The 25404-nt window shown below is 39.4% G+C and overlaps 1 protein-coding gene across 1 annotated transcript in view; it reads right to left on the bottom strand.

Moving 5' to 3' along the window:
* Positions 1-25404, bottom strand: part of LOC125235300 (organic solute transporter alpha-like protein 2) — a 48124-nt gene that overhangs the window by 1866 nt on the left and 20854 nt on the right. The window contains exons 3-7 of the mRNA XM_048141814.1: positions 19535-19683; positions 12340-12426; positions 5606-5702; positions 2212-2373; positions 462-546 (exon numbers count right to left, since the gene is read on the bottom strand). Coding sequence (XP_047997771.1) covers positions 462-546; positions 2212-2373; positions 5606-5702; positions 12340-12426; positions 19535-19683 — 580 coding nt within the window. The remainder of the gene's footprint in view (positions 1-461; positions 547-2211; positions 2374-5605; positions 5703-12339; positions 12427-19534; positions 19684-25404) is intronic.

Below are 25404 nucleotides of genomic sequence, written 5' to 3'. Positions count from 1 at the left end.
TTTTTTCCTTTAAGAGCGATTATTTCCGAAACTATTAATATTATCAAAAAATGATTTTAGTAAACCCTTATTCATTTTTAAATACCTATCCAACAATATATCACACGTTGAGGTTGGAATGAAAAAAAATATCAGCCCCCACTTTGCATGTAGGGGGGGTACCCTAATAAATATTTTTTCCCATTTTTTATTTTTGCACTTTGTTGGCGTGATTGATATACATATTGGTACCAAATTTCAGCTTTCTAGTGCTTACGGTTACTGAGATTATCCGCGGACGGACGGACGGACGGACGGACGGACGGACAGACAGACATGGCGAAACTATAAGGGTTCCTAGTTGACTACGGAACCCTAAAAATCCACATAATCACTGTCTTCATATTTAAGTCCTCAATTTATCTTCAAGAAACTGTATAGGTACCTACTAGAAAGTATTTAGAATATCACAAACTACTTACGATCAGAAACCACGGATGGGTTTAACGCCAGTAGGCAAGGCAAGTGTGCCGTCGTTGGGATGATCTTAGCCAGTCCGCATTGAACCTAAAAATAGAAAAAATACTTTTTACCCTCACTAGCTCGGAAACACGTGTTTTGTCCTTTAATACCAGTGGGTAAAAACGCATTTTATCCACTAGTGGGTAAAGTAATTTGACCTTGAATAAAGTCAAATTGACTGCTTTAAAATTGATAAAAGTAGGTGAATCTAGTAATAAAGATGATTTTCCTTCTGTGGAACTACTGGAAGCAGTGATAAACGCATTTTTTGCGATGTAGTTTCCTCGCTATAGTGAGGGGAAAAGTTTTGTGTTACACACGGGTGCAAATGTATTTTACTTCTCGTGTGTTAAAAAACTCGCAAGTTCTGAATTCTTTTCTCAAACCACTTGCTTCGCTCGTGGTTCAACTATAGAATCCTTTCACTTGCTCGTTTTTCAATTCCACACTCGGCGTTAAAATACAACTTTGCCCCCTTGTATAACAAATAACTATTAAAAGTATGTTTTATTTTTCACTGGTAGAGGTGCTCTTAATTCTTCCGAAACGGATGAGAAAGTTCCATTTTATCCACAAGAGTGCAAAGTAAAATCATAGAAAAAATAACTTCCTGCCACTTAAACAGGCTTGTAAAATACCTTTTTAATGATGATTTTATATTCATACATGTTTATATGGTGAATAATGTTGTGTTTCAATCGGCAGCATAATTTGTTTAAACTTCATGCCTTGAATACCTCGGGTAAGTCGGATATCAATATCAATATTGGCACGTGCGGTTAAACAACAACTTTGCCCCTGTACTCTGTGGGTGTCTCTGTCTTGACGAAGGCACATACAATCTAACCAAAAAGAGTAGAAATTAAAAAGCGACAACATCGTAGCGTCGTCCCGTTTTCTCAAATTCTCACATATAGTTACTTGAAAGGGATGACACTACAATCTTGCCACTTAATAATTTCTACTCTTTTTGATCAGACTGTTTTGGAGATGATCATACCTTCACAATGATAAGCACGAACTGCAGGGCCAAGAAGCGAGGTCTGCGTGCGTAGCCGAGCGCACAAACGCTCACGAAACGAAACGCTCGTAGATATTTGACGACCGATCTGGCTCAGTCGGTAGTGACCCTGCCTGCTAAGCCGCGGTCCTGGGTTCGAATCCCGGTAAGGGCATTTATTTGTGTGATGTGCACAGATATTTGTTCCTGAGTCATCGATGTTTTCTATGTATAATAAGTATGTATTTATTTATTTAAGTATGTAGTTAAGTATATCGTCGCTTAGCACCCATAGTACAAGCTTTGCTTAATTTGGGGCTAAGTTGGTCTGTGTAAGGTGTCCTCAATATTTATTATTTTATTTTATTTTATTTATATCTATCTCCATCGCTCTTGCGTATTGGCGCGACAGAGCCAGACTACCTTTGGCGGCGTTTCGTTTTCGTTTCGCGTCGTATAGAAATGCTATTGGGCTACGGGGCCTGGGCCTGCCGCCCTCGATTCAGCTGCTCGGAGACACATCATGATGCCCCAGATACCGGAGAGGATGGACGCTGCCTTGGAAGTACAGTCAATCAATTGGAACCCTAGACCAGTGACGTTATAAATGAGATTGTAAACAAATCTCTTACTACTTGTCATTTTGACATGGTTGTAGAGTGGCCTAGGGTTACAATTGGTTGACTACATGTAGTTCTAGATGGTCTCACCTTCACAATGATAAGCACGAACTGCAGTGCCAAGAAGCGGGGTCTGGGCCTGCCGCCCGTGGCCTCGGCTGCTCGGAGACACATCATGATGCCCCAGATACCGGAGAGGATGGACGCTGCCACCAGGGGTTGGAAGTACATGTAGTTCTTCTGGTAGACACTCTGAAAAACAGGTAAAGAATAAAATAAGTGACATTATCGTCTCACATGATTGCCGCAAGAGTATGTCGCCGCGAGATAGATCACACGTCACGTCATAGCTCAGAACTCCTACGACTTGTCATGTCCCCTCCCCGCGGTATCGGGAGCGTTACGGACGCTTATTAGGCACAGTGGGCTCAATTCCTTGAAAAGTGTTTAAGTAGGGATGTGCACGTGAGGCACCAAGGGAATGATAGCTAAGCTCCGGACAGACCTTTCATTACAGATGCTCAAGAAAATACAGTAAACCACAGAGAACCTCCTATAGAGTAGCAATCTTGTATATGTTGTTCGCGATACGAGTCACCAGTGTTTGGGGTGCGAGGAGCGGGCGGGGAATGTGTTAAGCGCGCTGTGATTGGCCGTTTCAAGGACGGCGGGCAGTCGCGCCAGATGAAAAGGGACAGAAGTATGACTGTCCCTCTACTGACGCGTAAGTGGCCAATGTAAGTTGACCTATGCCGGCTCTGAATAAATTATAAATATGACTTATTTGTGGAATGTTATGCCGTCTGTTTTTAAATTTGAGCTTCTTGTTACCTTTCCACACCATTTCACACTACAGGTGGACATCTTTAAGGCATCAAAATACCCTTTTCCAATTTTTTAGTGCGAAAAACACGCGCTGCTTTCGGGTCTGTTACTTGGTCGATACTGATCGGGCACGGCGAGCGCCCGCGCTTATAATATCAGTGCAAATACTAGGAAGGCTGGCGACCGCGAGTCGTCTTGTAATGGATGTCTATAGGGGTTGGTCTGTGACAGTAAACACAGGCACCATTTTTTTTTATTGAAATCATAGACTAATGCTTTAACGATTTAATTTAAAGCTATAGTTGATTTCAATCCCTGACTTCTTCTTTTTGTAACAGTTTATTCAAAAAAAGACGAATGGACGCATCAGGGTAATGATGTTTCAGGTGTTTGATTATTTTTTTAAGTTAATTCTACTAACCTTAAATAAAAATACATTCATGCCCCAGTTAGATTATGTGGTACTTTAATAGAAAAAAAAATAGTTTGATGATTTATTTCAATGTTACGGGTACTTTTTTCCCGAGGACGGGGAAAATTTACACTTTCAAGAATCAGCCAACTGTGGTAACTGAACATAAGATAAAGTGGTAAGGGGCGATAATTATGTAATTAACTCTCGTGGACGTCAGCTGGTGCTCTACTGGCGGGATGAGAAATGAGTGTATCGTCAAGTGATCACATAAATAAAAAAAATATTGTAAGAAGAATGAAGAATATAGGTATATGTTTGTCTGAAGGAAACCTACTTAAGTACCTAAGTTATATTGCTAGAACTTACATAGTTTAATTTCATGAGTTCCTAAACGACAATTTTTTATTAAGATAAAGTACTAAGATTATGATAATGATAAAGTATTAAGATAAAGTACGTGCTGAGTTAACACAAAGTACATCTTTAACGGTTCAGCCACGACATTGGTCTAAGCGCGACAGCGGTGAGCGGCGGCCATACATTGGAGCGAGACACAGCGATGGGATTTTTCATTCGCACGTATGGCTGCCACTCACCGCTGACGCGCTTAGACCAATGTCGTGGCTGGGCCGTAAAGAAATCCACTTAACAGATTGTTCGAATTAAATCCGGAAAACTTCTGTCGGTTACGCGGACCGCATCGGAATCACAACATTACAAAACCGCGTGGTCCGCTCGAGTGGAAAACTGGCATTGCCGTAACCAACACCAGTGATGTGCAAAATGTGGCCTTCATATTGGGTTTAACGCTTTAAGGGGCTCCACATGGTTTTCATCGATTTCTGATAAGTTTTGAGTTGAAACTCCTAAATTTGCACTACCTACAGGTTGAATTATAAGACCAACGGCTATCGGTTCTTCAATCTTTTATCTCTATTCGTAAGAGACATATTTAAAAAAATACTTCTTTTTTTACTAATTTTATAAAAAAAAGTCTAAAAACACTTAAGTATATCGAAATTTGATTTTAGTGAAGGGTGTTAGTTACATACATGAAATAGACTTCTCTTTGATTTTTCAAAAAATTCAAGAAAGTTTTTAATTTTAAAGTAATTAAAACAAAAGTTATGACCATCACAGAAACAATGAGCTGTGAAGGAACTATGTCGAGATACGTACTATTTTTTGTTTAAAGACGATTTTGTAATAGGCTTCAGAAACTGGATAATATCAATGGATTCAAATCGAAGGTCATTGGCGCATGGAACGCCCTTAAAGGTACAACTATTTTTTAACCAACTTCAAAAAAGGTTCTCAATTCGACTGAATGTTTTTTTTGTATGTATGTTATCTCCTGCGTGTTGGGTGGAGCGAACAGGCAATAGCAAGACGAGGAACAGGGCTGCTGGTACCGACTACAAAAATAATTGATTTGTTTATAATTTGAATGTTCAGATTATTGCAATCCGATGAGAAATCTGAATTCAAAGGTTCATTATTTTTTGCTGTTTAGTTTCTCCGTGTTTTTATCTTTCGGAAACCATAGGGTATTCCGGGCCGGAAAGCGTGCGCGGAGCCGAAGCAAACACGTACGAGTAGAGGCCCTTTTGACACTTTGATGAAATGTAAGGGGTACACCGAGCGGATGCTGCCCTTGCCTGTGTACTACTATAGGGTCGCTGGTATCAGTAATAGAAACGAGAATAACTGGATTAATCGGGGTAAGTAATTTAAGCAAAAATCCTAATATGTAGTAGTGTATACGAGTGTATTTTCATTTCTGTTCCAAATTTGATGTAATCTACCCGTCGATTTGGGTACATACGAGTAAATACCGGGTAGAAAGGTATTTACTGGGAAAATACCCGGGTGTGTCGTGGGTAAATACCCACGACCCATCTCTAATTGTGACGTGACGTTGCCTAGGTACGTCCACTTCTGGCTCATTTTATACTGGTCAATTCATAGTTAAGTATAGTTAAGCTATGACGTTACAGTATAAAATGAGCTAGAAGTGGATCAACAATTAAAGTCCGTGACTGTACCCTGCCCCCGTAGCCGAATGGCATTTCTCCGACGCCAAACGAAAGCGATACGCCGCTGGCTCTGTCGCGCCAATACGCAAGCGCGATAGAGATAGATATCTACTAGCGCTTCGTTTCGTGAGCGTTTCGTGAGCGATTGTGCCATTCGGCTAGCCACCCTGAGCCCTGAGTAAACTAATTGGTAACTACTGATACTTACAATGTCCTCAGCTCTGAATATCAGCAAGATGATGTAGATCATGCCCTGTATGATCGGCACTTGCAGCAACAGGAACTGCAGCCATTTGAAGTGCTTCCTGAAACACAAATGTTACTAATTTAAGAATAACGACTTTTATACATACCTATTTTTGCAATAAGGTATAAGACCATATTGCAAACGAGACTTAATCACGTATAAATAAGTATTAAACTATTTTTTGTTAAGACGATACAGGAGGGGTCAATTCTCCATACAAACGCTCTCGACTATTTCCTCCCTGGTTTTTGAAGATAAAGCAATGATTTTTGCAACACAGATTGTTATTATTTTTATCTGTGTCGGACCGTTTTGATTTTTTTGATATTCTGCCTTTTAAAGACTCTAGAGCCAATCAAAAATTTTCAAAAACGGCCTTTTTCATTATGGCGAAAAAAAAAGGTGTGATACTCAAGATTGGTAACAATTAGCAAAAAAAACTAAACAGTCCGACACATATTATTTCATTGTTATTCAGATTCTCATATTTCGTTCCGATTGATTCAGTTTTGAAGGAGGAAACAATCGAGAGCGGAACCTCGATTTTAAAGATTTTTTCGCAATATCTTTTAACTGAGTTGTTCTTAATGGACAATTTTTTTTCTATAAATCTAGTTAATAACACTAGTATATTAAACTAGAATTCCCAAATTGAAAGGGGGGGGGGGGGGTCTCCTTCCATTTTAGCATTTTCGCTCCTGATGTAGTCTTAATTTACAACCAAAGTATTGTGATTTTCTCTCTTGCCACCTCTACGCTAAAACCGTATTTTCTACGGTGAACAGCTGAAGTCATCTAAATTACTTATGTTTTATGTCCTAAAGCCTGGAGTCCACTATGGTGGAATCAAGCCGCGTCGCATCGAGTTTCCATATATTTTGAATGCGACTCGACGCGGCTTGATTCCGCCTTTGGACGCAGTCTCATAAGAAATGCAACAAGGAAAAGCGAATTAACGACGAGGCTCGACTCGGCGCGCCTAGTGGACGCTGTGGACGCCAGGCTTTACAGAGTTCATGTGGAACTGTAATAATTTTAAGAACTGTATACTAACATGAGTGATGAGTGCAACATATTGAAATGAAAGGCATTAGAACAATTTGATGCAAGGTGGTATAGAGCCCTTTAACCGGCTAGGCTATGTTAATGTCGTTATGCCAACAGTGCCACGAATTTCCCCGCAGTGCAATCGGGTGATTCTCCGAGACCCTAATTTTCAATGTCCGGAGGCTTATTTCACTGAAAACTTTAGTTTAAAATCCTGTTTTTTTTTTCAGAGATACTTTATATCTCTAGTCGACTGGGACATCGATTAGCTTTAGTATAAGGTCATTGTATTTTTTTATATTAAAAAAATATATCCGTTATTCTTACTACTCTGTCGTGTCCGTTCTCCATTTTTCTCTAAACATGTGATGATAACTTCAATTCAGTCAACTTAACGAATATTTTGATTGAGTACATGGATACATTATTAGTTACTACATTACTAAAATTTAACAAGTATTTTTTTATCTATAAATTTGTATTTAAAATTTAGGAAATAAGAGATGTCCGCGACGAAATTCTTATTTCTCTGGTGCGGGTTTTATTCGCCTGTATCGTAAACGTATTGAAGATTGTAGACAAACTTCCCCCCGCGGGGAATAATCAGTCGCGCTCGGAACGTGGTACGAGGTGGAAGTGTCGGCTGTTGCACGTGGCTCCGGAATTACGAAGGTAAATATCTTATTCCTCTGTCCGTGGTTCAGGTATCATTCTTATTACTCTGTTCGATTTTTTGGGATTTGTGTAACTTTTAAAAATGTACTTTTTTGTTTAATTAATTGCTTTACGTACTATCTATTCATATTATTAACGACAGCCGCGTTGTATATACACATTATGAATCATTGGTTTTTTTTCGACAATTGCTTATTCCTCTGTACCTTATTCCTATGGATTTTGGACAATGGAATAAGAATTTTCTAAATTTTTCTTGTTTTTCTTAACTGACTTTCAAAAAGAAGACCCATACAACCATTTCAGTCGCAAAATCTTCAAATCAGTAACTAACTGTCAAATGTGACATAACGCGTGGTAACGTCCTGCAAACGATGCGACCGTATTGATACAATAACAAAATGTAGTCGTCGTGTGCACTCGTTACGGTAACAAAATGTGTACGAATTTGTGGCTGTCAATGTCACTGTCAGAATGACTTTTAACGACACTTTATTAGTCGACGTTTGCACACATAACGGTAACAACATGTGGACGAATTTGTGGCTGTCATTGTCACTGTCAGAACGGTTTCTGACAGTGACATTGACAGAATTTGTACACACATGTGTAGGTCTGATTACCGAACTGCTCCTAAACCACTGTATCCGCAAATGACAATCTGAAATACGAAGGTTTCTCAAACTGTCTTGTGAAGTTGTGGACTGGTTGCTTTGAATCGTTTAAATATGAGCGAATTAAATAATAATAAACGACGACGACCATTTAAGCACTCTTCGACATTTTATAGAAATGTGGGAAAGTTAAGAAAAGTGCAGAATGATAATACAAATAGATAAGCACTTTATAGTTACTTAATGTATTAAATATATAATTTTTAATTCTTATTGATAAAAATGAAGTGTAGTGTTGCTTTACACAATAAAAGTAGGAATCAAATGAAATAGAGTATTTACTGTGATATTAATAGAATTTCTGTTGCGCAATGATAGTTTTTTCAGTACAGATGCTGCTTTTTTTAACGCAGTAGTGCGAGCAAATCAAGCAATGATTCATTTCTTGTCTGGTCGAAACTCTTAGCTTAGATTTAGGTACTGAAAATCGTCGTACGATACACGTGCGAAAAGGACATTCACAACTCGTGTCGATTTAAAACACTCCCTTCGTTCGTGTATTAATTTATCGCTACTCGTATCGATTTTCCTCTTGTCCGCACTCGTATCTACAAGTATTTTGTTTGGGTTACAAAAAAAACACATTATTTACTCTACTACGTTTTATTTATGTCTCTTTAACATTACAAATTTGTAGACACTTATCTATACAAAAATCTTGACAAAAGAAGTACAGATCGCTGAAATTAATGTTGATAGTAATATTAATGACGACTACTTCAACAAGTGTCAATTGTGAAATGCCGCAAAATACTAGTTGCTCTATAGAATACCATAATAATATGATCCCCGATCCTTTACAACCCAGCAGCTCGGTACGCACGTTACAATTTTTTTTTAATCTTCTTTAGTGAGGGCAACTGAGTACGACGGCATATTTAATTGTTTATAAAGTTTGAGAATACCTGGAAAAAAATAATACAAGAAGCCATTTTGAAAATATAATAAATATTCACTGCTTTCGGTCACGCGTGTACGCTGCGACCATTTTGCGACCGTTTGTCGACCGTTTGGTGACCGTTTGGCGACTGTTTGTTACATGGAATATTACCGTCTTAATCCATATTTTAACAACTTTATTGGTTTTCTAGGCATTATTTTTATTATTTCAGTATAGTATATGCACACCGGAGTTAATAAAAAGTCTGGTCTCTGGCCTTCTGCTTCCGCCTCGTGGAATTCATCCTCATCATCCGGGGCTAACCCTTCGTTCCTCTCCCCACTCTTTGCCTCACTTTCTCCCTCTCCGGGGGCGGCCGATAATGGGATCAAAGTCTGCGTGAGCGATGGACCCGGCCCTGCACATAATCCAATGCGTCACAATAGTCCCAGTTATTTTGATTGCCTTTGTACTTAAGCATTTGGTTTTTATGTTTTTTAATAAACACTGAAGAAGTAATGTCTTTTATTAAATATAACACTTTGCCTAGTCTTTTTTCAACAACACCTTTAGACCAAGTGAACTTGTTTTTATTTGTATATTTTTTGTATAGAACGCATTCACCTGTTGTAAAGGTTTCGTTGTTCTTCCTATTTAACTTGTTATTCTGCAAACACTGTTTATTTTTGACGACATTAGCAAGGGCGACCGACGAGGATGAAGGCGTTGGTGGGACCGGTTGCAGTAGGTCTAAACGTGATCTTAGTTTACGACCATACACTAGTTCAGTTGGTGAAGAGCCCGTGGTAGAATGGAGCAATAAAACTTCACCAATCAATATACATAACACGCAAACAACGAGTAGTCAATAATATTATTACTGGTTAAACTGAGGTAAATTGATGGCGCGTTGATAAATTTTGACTTATTTTATGAAATCACTCGAGCAATTTAATTGGCCATGGTAATTAGCCCACATTATATTACTAATGCAAACAATATTTATCTTTAACAAATTCTTACGCCATTACATTTTAATGTCAAATGATTTTATTTCTTTTTTACTTTGACGTCTCTGACAGTCGCCATTTGAAAAGAATGAAATAAACGAATGATTTTGGGAAAGTAGTCGCCAAACGGTAACAATCTGTGCACGCGTAGTGCACACTTCTATCACTTCTGTGACCATTTTTGCCTGTTACCAATCGTCCCCATTTGGGTCGCCGCGACTAAACGTCGACCGTACTGCGACTAAGCATTGAGACCCGAAGACCTGTGTGTACACAAAATAGGAGGATTTGCGTAGGAACGGCGACCGATTATGGTTATATGGGGAGTAGTTATCAAATGATTTCCTATATTTTAAAGTACCTAATAAAAAAAACTTAGATCTTTTTAAAAATATTAATTAAAAAATTTTTGATCTTTTTAGCACCTAGTGCATTTACAGTCTGAATGTTATTCATAAAAATAAATATAAAAATATTCTAGAATACTTTTTTGATAGTTTTGTGAACAAAAGTACAATATATAATTTATAAATATACGGTTTTTTAACATTTTTGTTAACCCATCCTGACTTATCTTATTCCTCTGGGCCTAAATTTCTTATTCCTCTGGACCAAAAAGTTAAAATGAATTTATTTTATCAATGAGTTCACAAAAATATGGGCCAAAACCATAGTTATGTCTAAAAATAAATCTATTTTCACAAGAGTATGTCCTTATTGGTCAAATTTCAAAAATAAAAGTGGACAGAGGAATAAGACAAAAATCGCTGTCTCGTAGAATGACCCAATCCCATTACAATCTTAAGAGGTAGGTAAGTAAAAGAATTTTTGTTGCAAGGTCTATACAGCCCTTGAACCAGCTACGTTAATGTCCTTTAATGACATGAAAGTAAATGCCACGCATTTCCCCGGAGTACACACCAATTATAAGGTAGGTAAAGGGCGCACCACACCCTAAGGTTATTACTTTTGACCATGACCCTGAGGACTCGTTATAATTGACTACGATATTAATAAAGTGCTATCCATTTACTTACCATAAAATACTTCCTCGAACCATCCATTCAAGGAATAATTTATTTTACCCTTCGGAATTATTTTTCAACGTTATAATTATTATAAGTGTTACCATACCATTCAATTAACAGGAATTTTGCGGAAAAATTGTTAGGTAAGGAATAATATACCTAACGTTTTTCAGGTGCCAAGTTTAAAATTTTACAAGTGTCGTAGCGCAAAAATTATCTTTTCGTTCCTCTTTGAAACTACCTGTATACTTAGGTCAGTTACTCCATATTAAAATAAAAATGTTTCCGTGACGAAAACTCTATAAGTCCATAAGTGTCATAATCATAACATACCTACTAGGTTGTAACAATTAGAGTGATGGCCGATTTGTATCCGGGGCGCTTATAAAAGGGATTGCTCAGGGGAAGGCAAGCAAAGCTCGTACACTAATGAAGTTGTTAGAAACATAAAGTAGATTGACAAGCGCAGGGTTGCCAGGACAACGGCTTTTTTTAGGGTTTCGTACCAAAAAGGTACAAAAGGAACCCTTATGGTGCCGCTCTGTCCGTCTGTCTGTCTGTCTGTTTTTTGTAGGTAATTGTTTAAAGATTATCCGTCTGAGTTTTTCAATTATAAATATTAGCGTATGTGTATCTATGTGTACACACGTGTTAAGATTAGTACCTAGCTAATATGCCCGCATGTTAGTTAATTTCACGGTTGTTTTGGATCTACTAAGTGCCTATTCTCAAAAATGTATTCCCAAGATTCCCAAGCGTCCAGACAAGGTAGGTATGTACCTAACACTTTAGTGATATCTTATACTTTTAAACGAGCAATTCTTGTATATTTATTTATTTATTTATTTATATATTTATTTACACTGACGATCTCGGAAACCGCTCTAACGATTTCGCTGAAATTTGTTATGTGGGGGTTTTTGGGGGTGAAAAATCGGTCTAACTTATCCTTAGGTCCCGGAAAACGCGAATTTTCGAGTTTTCATGCGTTTTTCTTCGCGCGCCATCTCGTGTGCAGTAGTTGTACTGTTAAGACAGAATTCTTTCGGTCGATGTAAGTACTATTTATTACAAACACTAGATGGCGACACAGGTCAAGGCTAAAACGAATAGAAAAATACACTATTTTAGTTTTTGTGGCGAAATGCGCGCCATCTCGTGTGGAGTAGTTGTGTTGTTAAGGCTGAGAATTCTTTCGCTCGATGTAGGTACTATTCATTTTTGAACTAGATGGCGACACATGTCAAGGATACGAAACAGAACCGAGCGAAGCTCGGTCGCCCAGATATTTGATTACAAAAGTACATTCCGAAATAAGACTTCATTATCCTAAAGCCTCCGCCACACATAAAGCGTTTTGATAGCGCAAATTTGCACTTACGATTGTAGTTTAGGCCGAGGGATGACACAGCAAGGCCAGAAACAGCATGGAAGCACTCGGGTCTCGAGCTGTGCGCCTTCGGATCGTCTGTCGACAAATCATAATAATACAAGTTACATAAAAACGGAAAGAAATAAATTAAATATATGAAATAAAACTGACCAAGGCCTCCAGTGCTCAAGGCTGAAATCACCGATTTATCGCCATTCGTTACGAATTTCCTCCTTACATGAATCCCTCACTACGCTCAGCTTCGTTTGCTTCGTTCAGGATTCAATGTATGACCTTGTGGTAAATATCTCATTTGCTCCTTTGTATTGTACTACTATACCGTATCAACTCATCATTTATATCCGACTTAAACACTTAATGGTAACAATGTATATTTTGGCTTTATAATCTGTATGTACCTTAATAGGTACACAAAGATATACATTATCAGAGGAGCCACTTGTGCAAACCAACTGTTCCAAGGTTAAGCTAATAACCCGAAGTAAACCGTTTAGAAAGTAAAGTTTAAACCCGAGTTGCAAAACCCAGGGTGGAACTCGCAAATGGCGCTAAGGATGGTATCCTTAGTAATGCAGACTAAGGCCCCATTTAGACGGTACGAGAACTCGCATACGAGTTTCATTACATTGCGGTATTTGATGGCTCTGCACAATTAATCTAACCTCAACAGCCCGCAATGTAACTAAAATCGCGTGCGAGTTCGCACGCCGTCTAAATCAGGCCTAAGGTCTGATTTCCTAGGATAGCGGTGCCGTCATATAGCGGCCGTCTCTATATACATACCGTACACAATCACCTGCAGTAACATGTTGCTATTCGAAGGCCGCAATTATATCTGACACGATCTCATTTAACAGCCATAAGAGCACGTCGCATATTTATGCGGCACCGCTTTATGACGAATCAGGCGAATGCTGCTGCAAGCAAGACAGGAATGTATTGTCGCCCCTAAAAGTTAAAATTACAGGCTGTTTGCACTTCGGGAACTGTACAAAAGTAAACATAATATTATTACAGCCTAGTTTGACAACAAACATATCACATAATTATATATGTTTACAAGCTCTACAGCTGTACCACTTAACTAATTGACTACTTAATAGATTGTTTTGGCTATCAAAAGCCATCAATTAGTGAGTTTAGTGACGTATGGCCTTTTCTGGACATATTAAAAACCTGAAACCCTGGCTAGTTCCGGTTCACCACACACAATGACCAGAAGGAGTAGAAGAGGTAGGTATAACACCAGCATTGGGCAATAGCTGCTACAAGCCACAGCGATATCATTTTAAAATTCATAGGTCGATCAGCTCCGGATCCAGCCCCACACTGGCGACCACGAAGCAATAGAAGTACAGTCAACCAATTTGATTCCTAGGCCACTGTAGAACCTTTCCACAGTCAACGCCAAAAGTAACTTCTATGGCCAATAATGCACGGTGTCAATAAGACAGGGTTCTAGAGTGGCCTATGTGCAAGCCCAGCACCCAGCATTATACCTTCTTCTGATAAGGTCCCTGAGATTGTCTTGTGGTTGATACCACTAAAACGAATAATGCTATTGGGTTGGTAAGAAAGTAATGAGCGAATCATAACCAATATTGTAATTTTTATTTAATTTATTATTTTAATCATTTATCAAAAATATAACGGCCTTCGTTATCTACTACTTGTCTCCATCGTTCTGGTAAAGAATGAATAGCATCGGCGAAGAAGTTCTTAGGTTTAGATTCAAAAAACTCAGCTATGTACTGTCGTAGATGGGCTTGATCATCGAACTTTTTTTCATTCAAGGCATTGCTTAGCGATCTGAACAATGCGTAATCCGTAGGTGCCAAGTCTGGAGAGTACGGTGGATGAGGTATCACTTTCCAACCTAGCTCCAATAGCTTTAGCCGAGTCACTTTTGCAATGTGTGGGCGAGCATTGTCGTGTAAGAAAAAAACTTTAGCATGCTGTGGACGATTCTTACAGATTTTTTGGTTTAAATTTTCAAGCTGATTACAGTATACTGATGCGGTAACAGTCATTCCACTTGGTAGGAGTTCCCAGTGTAGTAGAGCGGCGAGAGGGTCTCGGAAAAAGTTGATGTGACTGGAGAGTATACTGCTGACAAGTGGTATCGTTGTGATCGGTAGACTTTACTGAGTACGGAATAATGACTTGTCGCATTCTCAGACTGTGGGGGGGTTAACTACGACGTCACAAAGATCGCGGTCCCGGGTTTCAATTTTTTGCCAATTTGTCTAGAACCCCTTATCCAATTTTGAAAAATGAGGTGTCGATTGAAAGCGTATAACATGCTGATTAAGATTTGTTATAAGTGAAAAGTATAGGTTTGTTAGTTATTTTTTAATTAACAATAATGCAAAAAATACTTTTTTTTACTCTCTTTTTTGATTTTTTGGACTCAAAAAAGCAATGAAAACGGCCACTTAGCTAAAAAATATGTTATATGAATCATTTAACTACATTATTAAGCTATCTGTTGATTTTTAAATTTCTACGATCGGATAATAAATAAGCAAACTACAAGCACATACCTGTAGGCGGGGAGTACCGCTTGACGCGCGTTCCCATACATTCGGCGTCTACCAAATTACACCTCGCGCAAAATTCGTTTCAAGCAGATATACCTCTAATCTTATTCATTGTAACCTATCAATATTGGTATCATTTGAAAGTACAATTAAAATACTTTAAGAAACAATGTCAATCATTTTCTTAAAATCAATAATCGCCAGTCTGCGGTGGTTACAAAGGAAAAAAGTGGGTATGGAATTTGGCTGGTTTCCTAGGTTTGATACCCTAGACGAGTTTAAAAGGGGAGGTAAAGGTGACAAATATGGGTTGTTCTCTGGCCTGAAAGCTACACAGAGGGCCAGGGGAGAAAAAACTAGGGTTTAAGTGTAGTTTTAAGTTATTTGTTGATTTTATTGTGTTTAATTTTTTTTGTAATTTTATCAAGGATACACGTTGGTTTCTTTTGCTGAAAATTCACTTTTTTATGAGAAATGTGATGAATTTCATGGCATTTTCCGATAGAGACTAAAATTAACTTTCAAATAAGGCCACATATACATACTTTTACTTATATAATATTAAGGGTAATACCAAGTAATACCTACCGTTTGAACTCAAACGACTTAGAGGTGCGGTTTTTTGACCCAGTAGGTATTAAAAAGTAATCTTAAAATCAAAACGATTAGACTTCGGTCGTTATACACATTAAATCACTAAAATGAAGTTACCTTTAATGTTTTAGTAATTATAATCATTACTCATAATTTTAGAACAAAACGGGACTTAATCGCGTAAACACTTACATTTATATTAGGCCCGACGTTTCGAACATCACATTATGTTCGTGGTCACGGGTAGACTGGCGAGGAATTGCATCAACATCTTCTAGCCGCGCGAGTTTCTCGAAATACCCGCACTTGTTCTTGATTATTCACTTTTGCGCTAGGGTTGTCACTTTGCCTACACACAACACTCACGACATCAGCCGGTGTGTCCCTCGGTGTTTTTTCACGCTTACATTTGCTAATCACTGGATTCCACGAAGAAGAAATTCCCTGTCCCTCATTTTGGTTGAATTTCTTCTTCGTGGAATCCAGTGATTAGCAAATGTAAGTGTGAAAAAACACCGAGGGACACACCGGCTGATGTCGTGAGTGTTGTGTGTAGGCAAAGTGACAACCCTAGCGCAAAAGTGAATAATCAAGAACAAGTGCGGGTATTTCGAGAAACTCGCGCGGCTAGAAGATGTTGATGCAATTCCTCGCCAGTCTACCCGTGACCACGAACATAATGTGATGTTCGAAACGTCGGGCCTAATATAAATGTAAGTGTTTACGCGATTAAGTCCCGTTTTGTTCTAAAATTATGAGTGCAAATCGTGTTAGTCTAAATCAATATATAATCATTACTTTTAGCCACTTTCTCAGAACATAATTATTCGACAGAAGTCAAGATAACATTAAGAGCATATTTATTATTAATAATGCGTTATAAATATGAAATAGTTGTTTTGTTGGGGTACACTTGTTAAGTACATGCAGCTCCTGCAAATACACTCAGTGTCAAAAAAATCATTGACCCACATATTAGAGAGCAGGGCGCGCAGGGCACCTCGTAACACTATGTGTGGCACTGAGGAACCAGTGAAGTCAGGTCTATGGATTGCTACACTGCTGTCCCGCTTGCACTACTCCGCCGGGGCTATTACCCTTAATATTATATAAGTAAAAGTATGACTATGTGGCCTTATTTGAAAGTTAATTTTAGTCTCTATCGGAAAATGCCATGAAATTCATCGATTTTCTCATAAAAAAGGGCATTTTCACAAAAAGAAACCAGCGTGTATTCTTGATAAAATTACAAAAAAATTAAAGACAATAAAATCAACAAATAAAAGAAAAAATAACTTAAAACTAAACTTAAACCCTAGTTTTTCTTCCCCTGGCCCTCTGTGTAGCTTTCAGGCCAGAGAACAACCCATATTTGTCACCTTTACCTCCCCTTTTAAACTCGTCTAGGGTATCAAACCTAGGGAACCAGTCAAATTGAATCCCCGCTTTTTTTCTTTGTAACCACCGTAGACTGGCGATTATTGATTTTAAGAAAATGGTTGATATTGTTTCTTAAAGGACTTTAATTGTACTTTCAAATGATACCAATATTGATAGGTTACGATGAATAAGATTAGAGGTATATCTGCTTGAAACGAATTTTGCGCGAGGTGTAATTTGGTAGACGCCGAATGTATGGGAACGCGTGTCAAGCGGTACTCCCCGCTTACAGGTATGTGCTTGTAGTTTGCTTATTTATTATCCGATCGTAGAAATTTCAAAAGCAACAGATAGCTTAATAATGTAGCTAAATGATTTATATAACATATTTTTTAGCTAAGTGGCCGTTTTCATTGCCTTTTTGAGTCACAAAAATAAAAAAAGAGAGTAAAAAAAAGTATTTTTTGCATTATTGTTAATTAAAAAATAACTAACAAACCTATACTTTTCACTTATAACAAATCTTAATCAGCATGTTATACGCTTTCAATCGACACCTCATTTTTCAAAATTGGATAAGGGGTTCTAGACAAATTGGCAAAAAATTGAAACCCGGGACCGCGATCTTTGTGACGTCGTAGTTAACCCCCCCACAGTCTGAGAATGCGACAAGTCATTATTTCGTACTCAGTAAAGTCTACCGATCACAACGATACCACTTGTCAGCAGTATACTCTCCAGTCACATCAACTTTAAAACTAGACGACTTTTTTCAATTCCGCCGCCTTACTAGTGAATAATACCATGAATATCCCACCAAATGGACAGCATAACTTTTTTCGGGTGAGGCTCTGTTTTTGGTGCCTCTATTCCTTTTTCGTTTGGAGCTAGCCACTGACGTTTGCATGCGTGATTTATATATAAGACCCATTTTTCATCTCCAGTGATAAGATGGTCCAACCAGTTGAATGTGCGGCGAAAAGACAGAAGTTGTATGCAGATATCGGCACGGCGGTTTAGTTGATCTCTATCAAGTTCGTGCGGTATCCAAACACTGTATTTGTAGTTTTTTCCCAACTCGTGTAAATGTGTTTCTATGGTGACATGAGAGCAGCCTAACTCGGTAGCAAGAGTACGACTCGTTAGCCTCGGATCTCCTTCAATTAAGGTTTTTAATTTGGCTACATCAATCTTCACCGGTCGACCAGACTTAGGTTGATCTGATAATGAAAAGTCGCCACTACGAAACCGCTGGAACCATCGTTTCGCCGTGGCCTCAGACACAACTTCAGGAGCAACACGCTGACATATATTACGCACTGCTTCGGCGGCTGACTGGCCAGACTGAAATTCATATAGTAAGCAATGCCTTACATGCACTCTTAATTCGTCCATTTTCTTCCTTATATTAGCTCGGCGACAGCTAGTGAATGACTGACGAGAAACTGTGCGACTCGCCCTTTATATACTTTCGACCATAGAAGATTCTAGAACTCTGTCAAAAATTTTATGTGGAATTCAATCGATCGCTCATTACTTTCTTACCAACCCAATATTTACACTCTTTTATATTTTTACTGAGCTGTGGATTAGCTAGTAACGTAAAACTTCTGCTAACAACTCCGATAACATACCTATTACAGTGTTACCTGACGATCACCTCCGGGCCGCCGCACTCAGCGACCACGAGGCAGTAGAAGTGGTACAGTCCCAGCATCACAGCCTCTTGTGACAGAGCCTCAGATAGCAGCTGTGCCCTTGGTAACAACTCTGATACCATATTTAAAGTGTTACCTGACGATCACCTCCGGGCCGCCGCACTCAGCGACCACGAGGCAGTAAAAGTGGTACAGTCCCAGCATCACAGCCTCTTGTGACAGAGCCTCAGATAGCAGCTGTGCCCTTGGTAAAAACTCTGATACCATATTTAAAGTGTTACCTGACGATCACCTCCGGGCCGCTGCACTCAGCGACCACGAGGCAGTAAAAGTGGTACAGTCCCAGCATCACAGCCTCTTGTGACAGAGCCTCAGATAGCAGCTGTGCCCTTGGTAACAACTCTGATACCATATTTAAAGTGTTACCTGACGATCATCTCCGGGCCGCCGCACTCAGCGACCACGAGGCAGTAAAAGTGGTACAGTCCCAGCATCACAGCCTCTTGTGACAGATCCTCAGATAGCAGCTGTGCCCTTGGTAACAACTCTGATACCATATTTAAAGTGTTACCTGACGATCACCTCCGGGCCGCCGCACTCAGCGACCACGAGACGAGGCAGTAAAAGTGGTACAGTCCCAGCATCACAGCCTCTTGTGACAGAGCCTCAGATAGCAGCTGTGCCCTTGGTAACAACTCTGATACCATATTTAAAGTGTTACCTGACGATCACCTCCGGGCCGCCGCACTCAGCGACCACGAGGCAGTAAAAGTGGTACAGTCCCAGCATCACAGCCTCTTGTGACAGAGCCTCAGATAGCAGCTGTGCCCTTGGTAACAACTCTGATACCATATTTAAAGTGTTACCTGACGATCACCTCCGGGCCACCGCACTCAGCGACCACGAGGCAGTAAAAGTGGTACAGTCCCAGCATCACAGCCTCTTGTGACAGAGCCTCAGATAGCAGCTGTGCCCTTGGTAACAACTCTGATACCATATTTAAAGTGTTACCTGACGATCACCTCCGGGCCGCCGCACTCAGCGACCACGAGGCAGTAGAAGTGGTACAGTCCCAGCATCACAGCCTCTTGTGACAGAGCTTCTGATAGCAGCTGTGCCCGTGGTACCAGCAGCGCGAAGAATGCTGACAGTGATACTACCTGTAAGACGAAAATACGTTAGTAGTGTTACGACGTTGTATTGTTTTTACGGGACCGATAGATCATTATTATCAGGAAGTCATAAATTCTCAATCCTAAATTGCTGACAAAGTCTATCTCAGAATAAATACTGAACTAAAACTTGTTTTAAGTATTATATAACATACATATATAGGTAGATGTCTCCGAAGATTTCGTAATATTTTCAGACAAATGAGACTGGGACACAATTGAGTCACAAGCTTATGGATCGGCGGAAGTAAATAGCGGATGAAGCCACAGGACGATGTTATTGTTCCTATACTTAATTACTTATACCAAACATGAACATATTTACATCATTATACAGCGCGTAAACGTAATAAGGGCGATAAATGAAACCAGGCATATAATTCAATATTGTTATCATTAATTAAGAGGTGTTTTTGAGTTACTCTTAATTTTCACCCCATAATGAATTTTTAAAAATTTTCCCAGCAGCAATGTACTGTAAACGTAGTTGCGATGACAATCAATAACAACTGTCAACGAACGTTTAACGCGAGTGTGTTTGCATTACGTTGCGGGCCAAATTAATTTGTATGGATAAAAAAATATCTTAATTTTAAGTAAAAGTTATCTAATTCCATTTTTTATGCCCTATACTCACCACCGTTAAGAGGTTCGCCCGTATTAGGTTTACACCCTGTATAAGAAACTAAGACTAAACTTAAAAGCTAGCTAATGTCTAAAATAGGCCCTTGTGGCATTGTACCAAGGATACTGGCGACATTTCCTCGCTGTATCGCAATGCTGATACATTGTGCGAGGAAGTCGCCAGCTCTTCGGTCACCAGTTACCTCAACCAGACGCTTCGCGATTTCTGTGAACAACTTGTTCGCGCTGGGACCCCATGGACCTAGAGTTTCTACGCCATGTCTGAAGCCTATTTCGAACTAGCACTAGCCCAATGAGAATTTTCCAAAATTACGAATGCTGTCATGGAATGTTCCCTATTGTTATTTTCAAACAAGCTGTAGGGGTTTTCTATGGCATTTTATGAGGTGGATAATAAACACCAGTCAAACATCAAATGAAGCAATCGTCCACCGTCCACGTCAGCACTTGAGAATATTGCGTGACACTAGTAGTATGTGGATGGATGGTTAAGATTAGAATCCTAAAGATAAATTGTTCTCGATGACAACTTGCATGATGATTCCCAGTAATTTACGAACTTCCCATCTTTTACAGTCAGATAACTCGGATTACATTAGTAATTTAGTCAACTTTGCATGTGAAAAAGAGGACCTGACCTGAGTTTCATGTCCTACACCCTTTTCGCATGCAATAATTATATGACACAAATAATCGTCTCTCTAATAAATGAATGTAGTCCGAACTAGGTTTGAGGCATATTTGTGCATGTGGCAGTATACAACTAGGCTAACAAAGTCAAGATCACACCAGCTGCGTATGCGTAAATTAAATGTGTACGAGCGCGTCAAAATGCTGCAGAAATGCATGCTCACATCACTCAAGTGGTCGGCGTGCTGTCTTTTACAAGGACCTGTACACCGTGGGCTTGAATAACCCGATAGATTTTAAAAGTGTATTACTGACCACATTTAGATACTATAATGTCATATAAACTTTTCTGGATATCACCTAGTTTCAGAAATAGTTTCAGTTTCACCAATCGAATTAAAATCTTTCGGGTTATTCAGGCCAGGCCCACGATGTATCTTATATCAAAGACTCTAGATTATATCTAAGCTTCAATGTCTTATGCAAATATATATGTATAATACAAAATACGAGTAATTAATTTATCACAGTTCTATAAACAGGGTAATAGATTGCAGCATACAACATCATCCTCTGAAATTTAATAAGATGGGTAAAGTGCATTAGGGTAATTCCGAATGACAGAATTAAATGCTCTGGTAATTCCGAAAGGGAATCTTGATATGATGGAAATAATGGTGATTTTTATGCGACTTTTGGAATTACCCTAATGCACCTTACGGTTATATTGCTTACACTTTAATATTAATCCTGAGGGCCAGTGGCCGATTGAAGGCTAATCCTATTAAGTACTTATTAGGATTATATAATTTAAACGTATCTACAAACGTAAGTAATCAACCTTGACTCGAATGTGCTTGACCAAAACCTCCGTGGGATTTGCAACATTCGCTATTGTTTGAGCACGGACGACAATAATTATTCATATTCATGTAGATATAAATTTAAAAAAAAAAATATATATATATATATATATATATATATATATATATATATATATATATATATATATATATATATATTAGGTATAAGTGATAATTACTCGTTTTTTTTTTTATTATTATAAATGGGCTTACTCTTGACCACAGACTAGCCAAAGGCAAAGACGTGGCCTACGATGGAGTGAGCTCGTAGCCTTAAGTTGCGGTTATAATTAATTACAGACATTTAGAAAATATAGTATGAACATAGTAGCAAAGAGGATCGAGTATTATAGAGAGTTACGTACTGTCGAAGTAAAATGTGTAATCACTAATCACAGTGCATAATAGACTGCCATCTCTTGACACAGGCTTAAAACTTTGAACCTCAGTTTTGACAATTTGGCCCATATTCTTAGCTTGATATGTTTAGAAATGTCAAATATTAATATTAGCGCCATCTAGCTGAACGCACCCCAAAGGTGTAATGCCATCTAGGCCACCGTACCTTTTTCTGTATTTATTTATTTATTTATTTAATCTTTATTGCACAAAAGAAAATCTTGCAGTACAAAAGGCGGACTTAATGCTTTAAGGCATTCTCTACCAGTCAACCTCAAGGCTAAGCAGAGAGACTGTGAGCGGTGCTACAATTTCAACAGTAGAATCAAAACAAAGGAAATAAAAGAAAGCATACTAAATAAACTAAACATAAGTACACATATAATTTACAAATACATATACATACATATAACTATACATACCAAATATATATATACGAAACATGTGAAACTAAGAGGTTTTCATTCTGCTAGCAAAGAGAGCTCGTAAGGATTTTTTGAAAGCGAACTTAGTTGGGGCGCTTTTAATTTTATAAGGAAGTACGTTCCAGAGACGAGCCGCTTGCACGGTGAACGAATGTGACATGAACCCAGTACGGTGAGGAGGGATGGACAGAGACATGTTGCCAGTAGAGCGAAGTTGACGGTCGCGAGAAACTCCATAATATTGGAAAAAGGATTTGAGGTAGACCGGAGAATGTGGGTCGTTGAGCACAGAATAAAGAGTGGAAAGCAAGCGACTATTGCGTCGTTGTCGAATGGGAAGCCAGCCAAGCTGAGAACGAAAAGAGGAAACGTGATCATATTTGCGGAGGCAAAATATGAAGCGGATGCAGTTGTTAAGCAGGCGATCCAACTTATCGAGAAGTTCCCCAATTAAATCCGGATAACACACATCACCATAATCAATAATGGGCAGTATGAGAGAGTTAATTAATGCAATTTTCGTTTTGATTGGTAGGAAGTGCTTCAGTTTATTAAGAGAATGGAGTGATCCCATGACCTTACGGCTGATTTCAGTAACCTGTGCCCTCCAACTCAAGGTATTATCTAGAAGAACACCCAGGTCTTTAACATTTTCGTTAAATGGTATAGGGGATCCATTAAAGTTTACAGGAACAAGTGTGTTCAAGTCTAATTTAGCAAGCTGTTTGGAACTACCTATAACTATTGCCTGGCACTTTAACGGATTCACAAAGAGGCCAAACCTCTCAGACCACTGCTGGATATGTAGAAGGTCCAGATTAAGTTTAGCAATGCAAGCTGGAAGGTCAGACACGAGACACTGGTCGTAGAGTTGCAGGTCATCAGCATACAGATGGTACGAACAGCCAAGGTCAGGAGTGATGAAATTTATAAAAGTCGAGAAAAGAAGAGGCGATAATATGCCTCCTTGAGGCACGCCAGTCTCTAGATCACACCAATCAGATAAAGACCGCTCAACTCGGACTGCCTGTTGACGGCCCCGCAAGTAGGCAGCAAACCAGTTCAGCGCTATCTCAGAAACACTAACATGTTTCAGCAAGGCAAGGAGAATGTCATGGTCAACGGTGTTAAACGCGTTAGAGAAATCAATTAGGATAAGAACCGTGACCATTTGACTCTCCATCCCCCGCCTGACATCCTCAGTGACCTTTAGAAGCGCAGTGCTGGTGCTATGGCTTGGGCGAAAACCGGACTGCAAAGGGCTTAAAAGGTTATGCGAGTAAACGAAAACCGAAAGTTGTTTGTGAACAACCGCTTCCGCGATTTTCGAAAGAAAAGGGAGAATTGAAATGGGCCTAAAGTTACTGAGAGCAGTGGGATTACTAATTTTGGGCAGCGGTATCACGTATGCTTTACGCCAGAGAGAGGGGAATTCACCGTTGGCCAGTGAGGAGTTGATAATGTCAGTTATCACAGGAAGCACGCAGTCAAGGACAGACACGATCATGTGACGACTGACATCATCACAACCTACGGCTTTCGACTTGATGGCTTTAATTACGACCTTAATGTCAAATTCGGAGACAGGGCTGAAAGAGAATGAGTCAGTGATAGGGGAAGGCAAAGAAGAGATGTTAGAAATAGTAGTGGCCTTGATAGTGGTATCAATAGAAGGAGCAGAGGAAAAATGCCCGTTAAGATCGTTGAGAGAGAATGTGCTACTATTAAAACTGTTGGAGGGCTTTCCCAGGCCGATTGACCTCAGAAATTTCCAGACGTCGGCCATAGACGAAGAAGAAACATTGCGATGAATAAATCGTCGCTTGGCTGTACGTACCATCTGGTTGCAACGATTTCGAGCTGCTTTAAAAGCACTCCAGTTTACATCTGTGCGGTCACGCTTAAAGAGCCCGAAAGCTCTGTTCCTCTTCCGCATTGCCATTCGGACATCCTCAGTGATCCAAGGGGCGGGAGGACGCCTTACTCTAACTGTGTGAACAGGCGCATGCTTATCAAAAAGCCCCAAAATAGCATCGTTAAAAAGAGAAACCTTAACGTCAGTTAAAGAAGTGGAGAGCACAGGAGACCAATCGATAGCAGCGGCGTCTTTTAAAAGAGTCTCAGTATTGATCTTGGCGAAGCTACGCATATGAATTAGAGCTGGCTTACGTTTGGGAGCCTTGATTTTGTAGGAAGCATATATAAGGTCATGATGAGAGAAACCCGGCGCCATGAACTGACCATGCTTGGTGACAAGATTTGGCGATGAAGTGATAATGACATCGAGCCATGTGTCTGTTGATGCCGTGTGATGAGTCGGACCTAACGGGATAAGAGAAAAACTGACCGATTGTAGCAGCGTCTTAAGTTTACGAGAGTGTGTCGAGTCTTTCATGAGATCGGTATTTAAATCCCCCATGATTAAGTGATGTGTGTAGTCAGAACTTAGGGATTCCAGAATACGTTCAAGATGAGAAAAGTAGTCAACGGTAGGAGGACTATAAACTACACCCAGCAATGCCTTGACCCCTTTGACGTTCACCTCGATAAATAGCCACTCCGCTGAACCAGAGTAGAGAGATGGAGTGGAATTTAACAATTTGTAAGGAATGGTACTCCGAAGGTAAATAGCTACGCCGCCACCACCCTTGCCAACACGGTCATTCCTAATCAACACATAACCCGGCAAGGTATAGGCTGTTGAATCAAGGGTAGGCTTCAACCAGCTTTCTGACACCAAAATGGCA

This window comes from Leguminivora glycinivorella, chromosome 17 (assembly GCF_023078275.1).
Source record: "Leguminivora glycinivorella isolate SPB_JAAS2020 chromosome 17, LegGlyc_1.1, whole genome shotgun sequence".
NCBI lineage: Eukaryota > Metazoa > Arthropoda > Insecta > Lepidoptera > Tortricidae > Leguminivora > Leguminivora glycinivorella.
The sequence above is the reverse complement of the archived record's forward strand: the minus strand, read 5'-3'. Positions and strand labels throughout refer to the sequence as shown.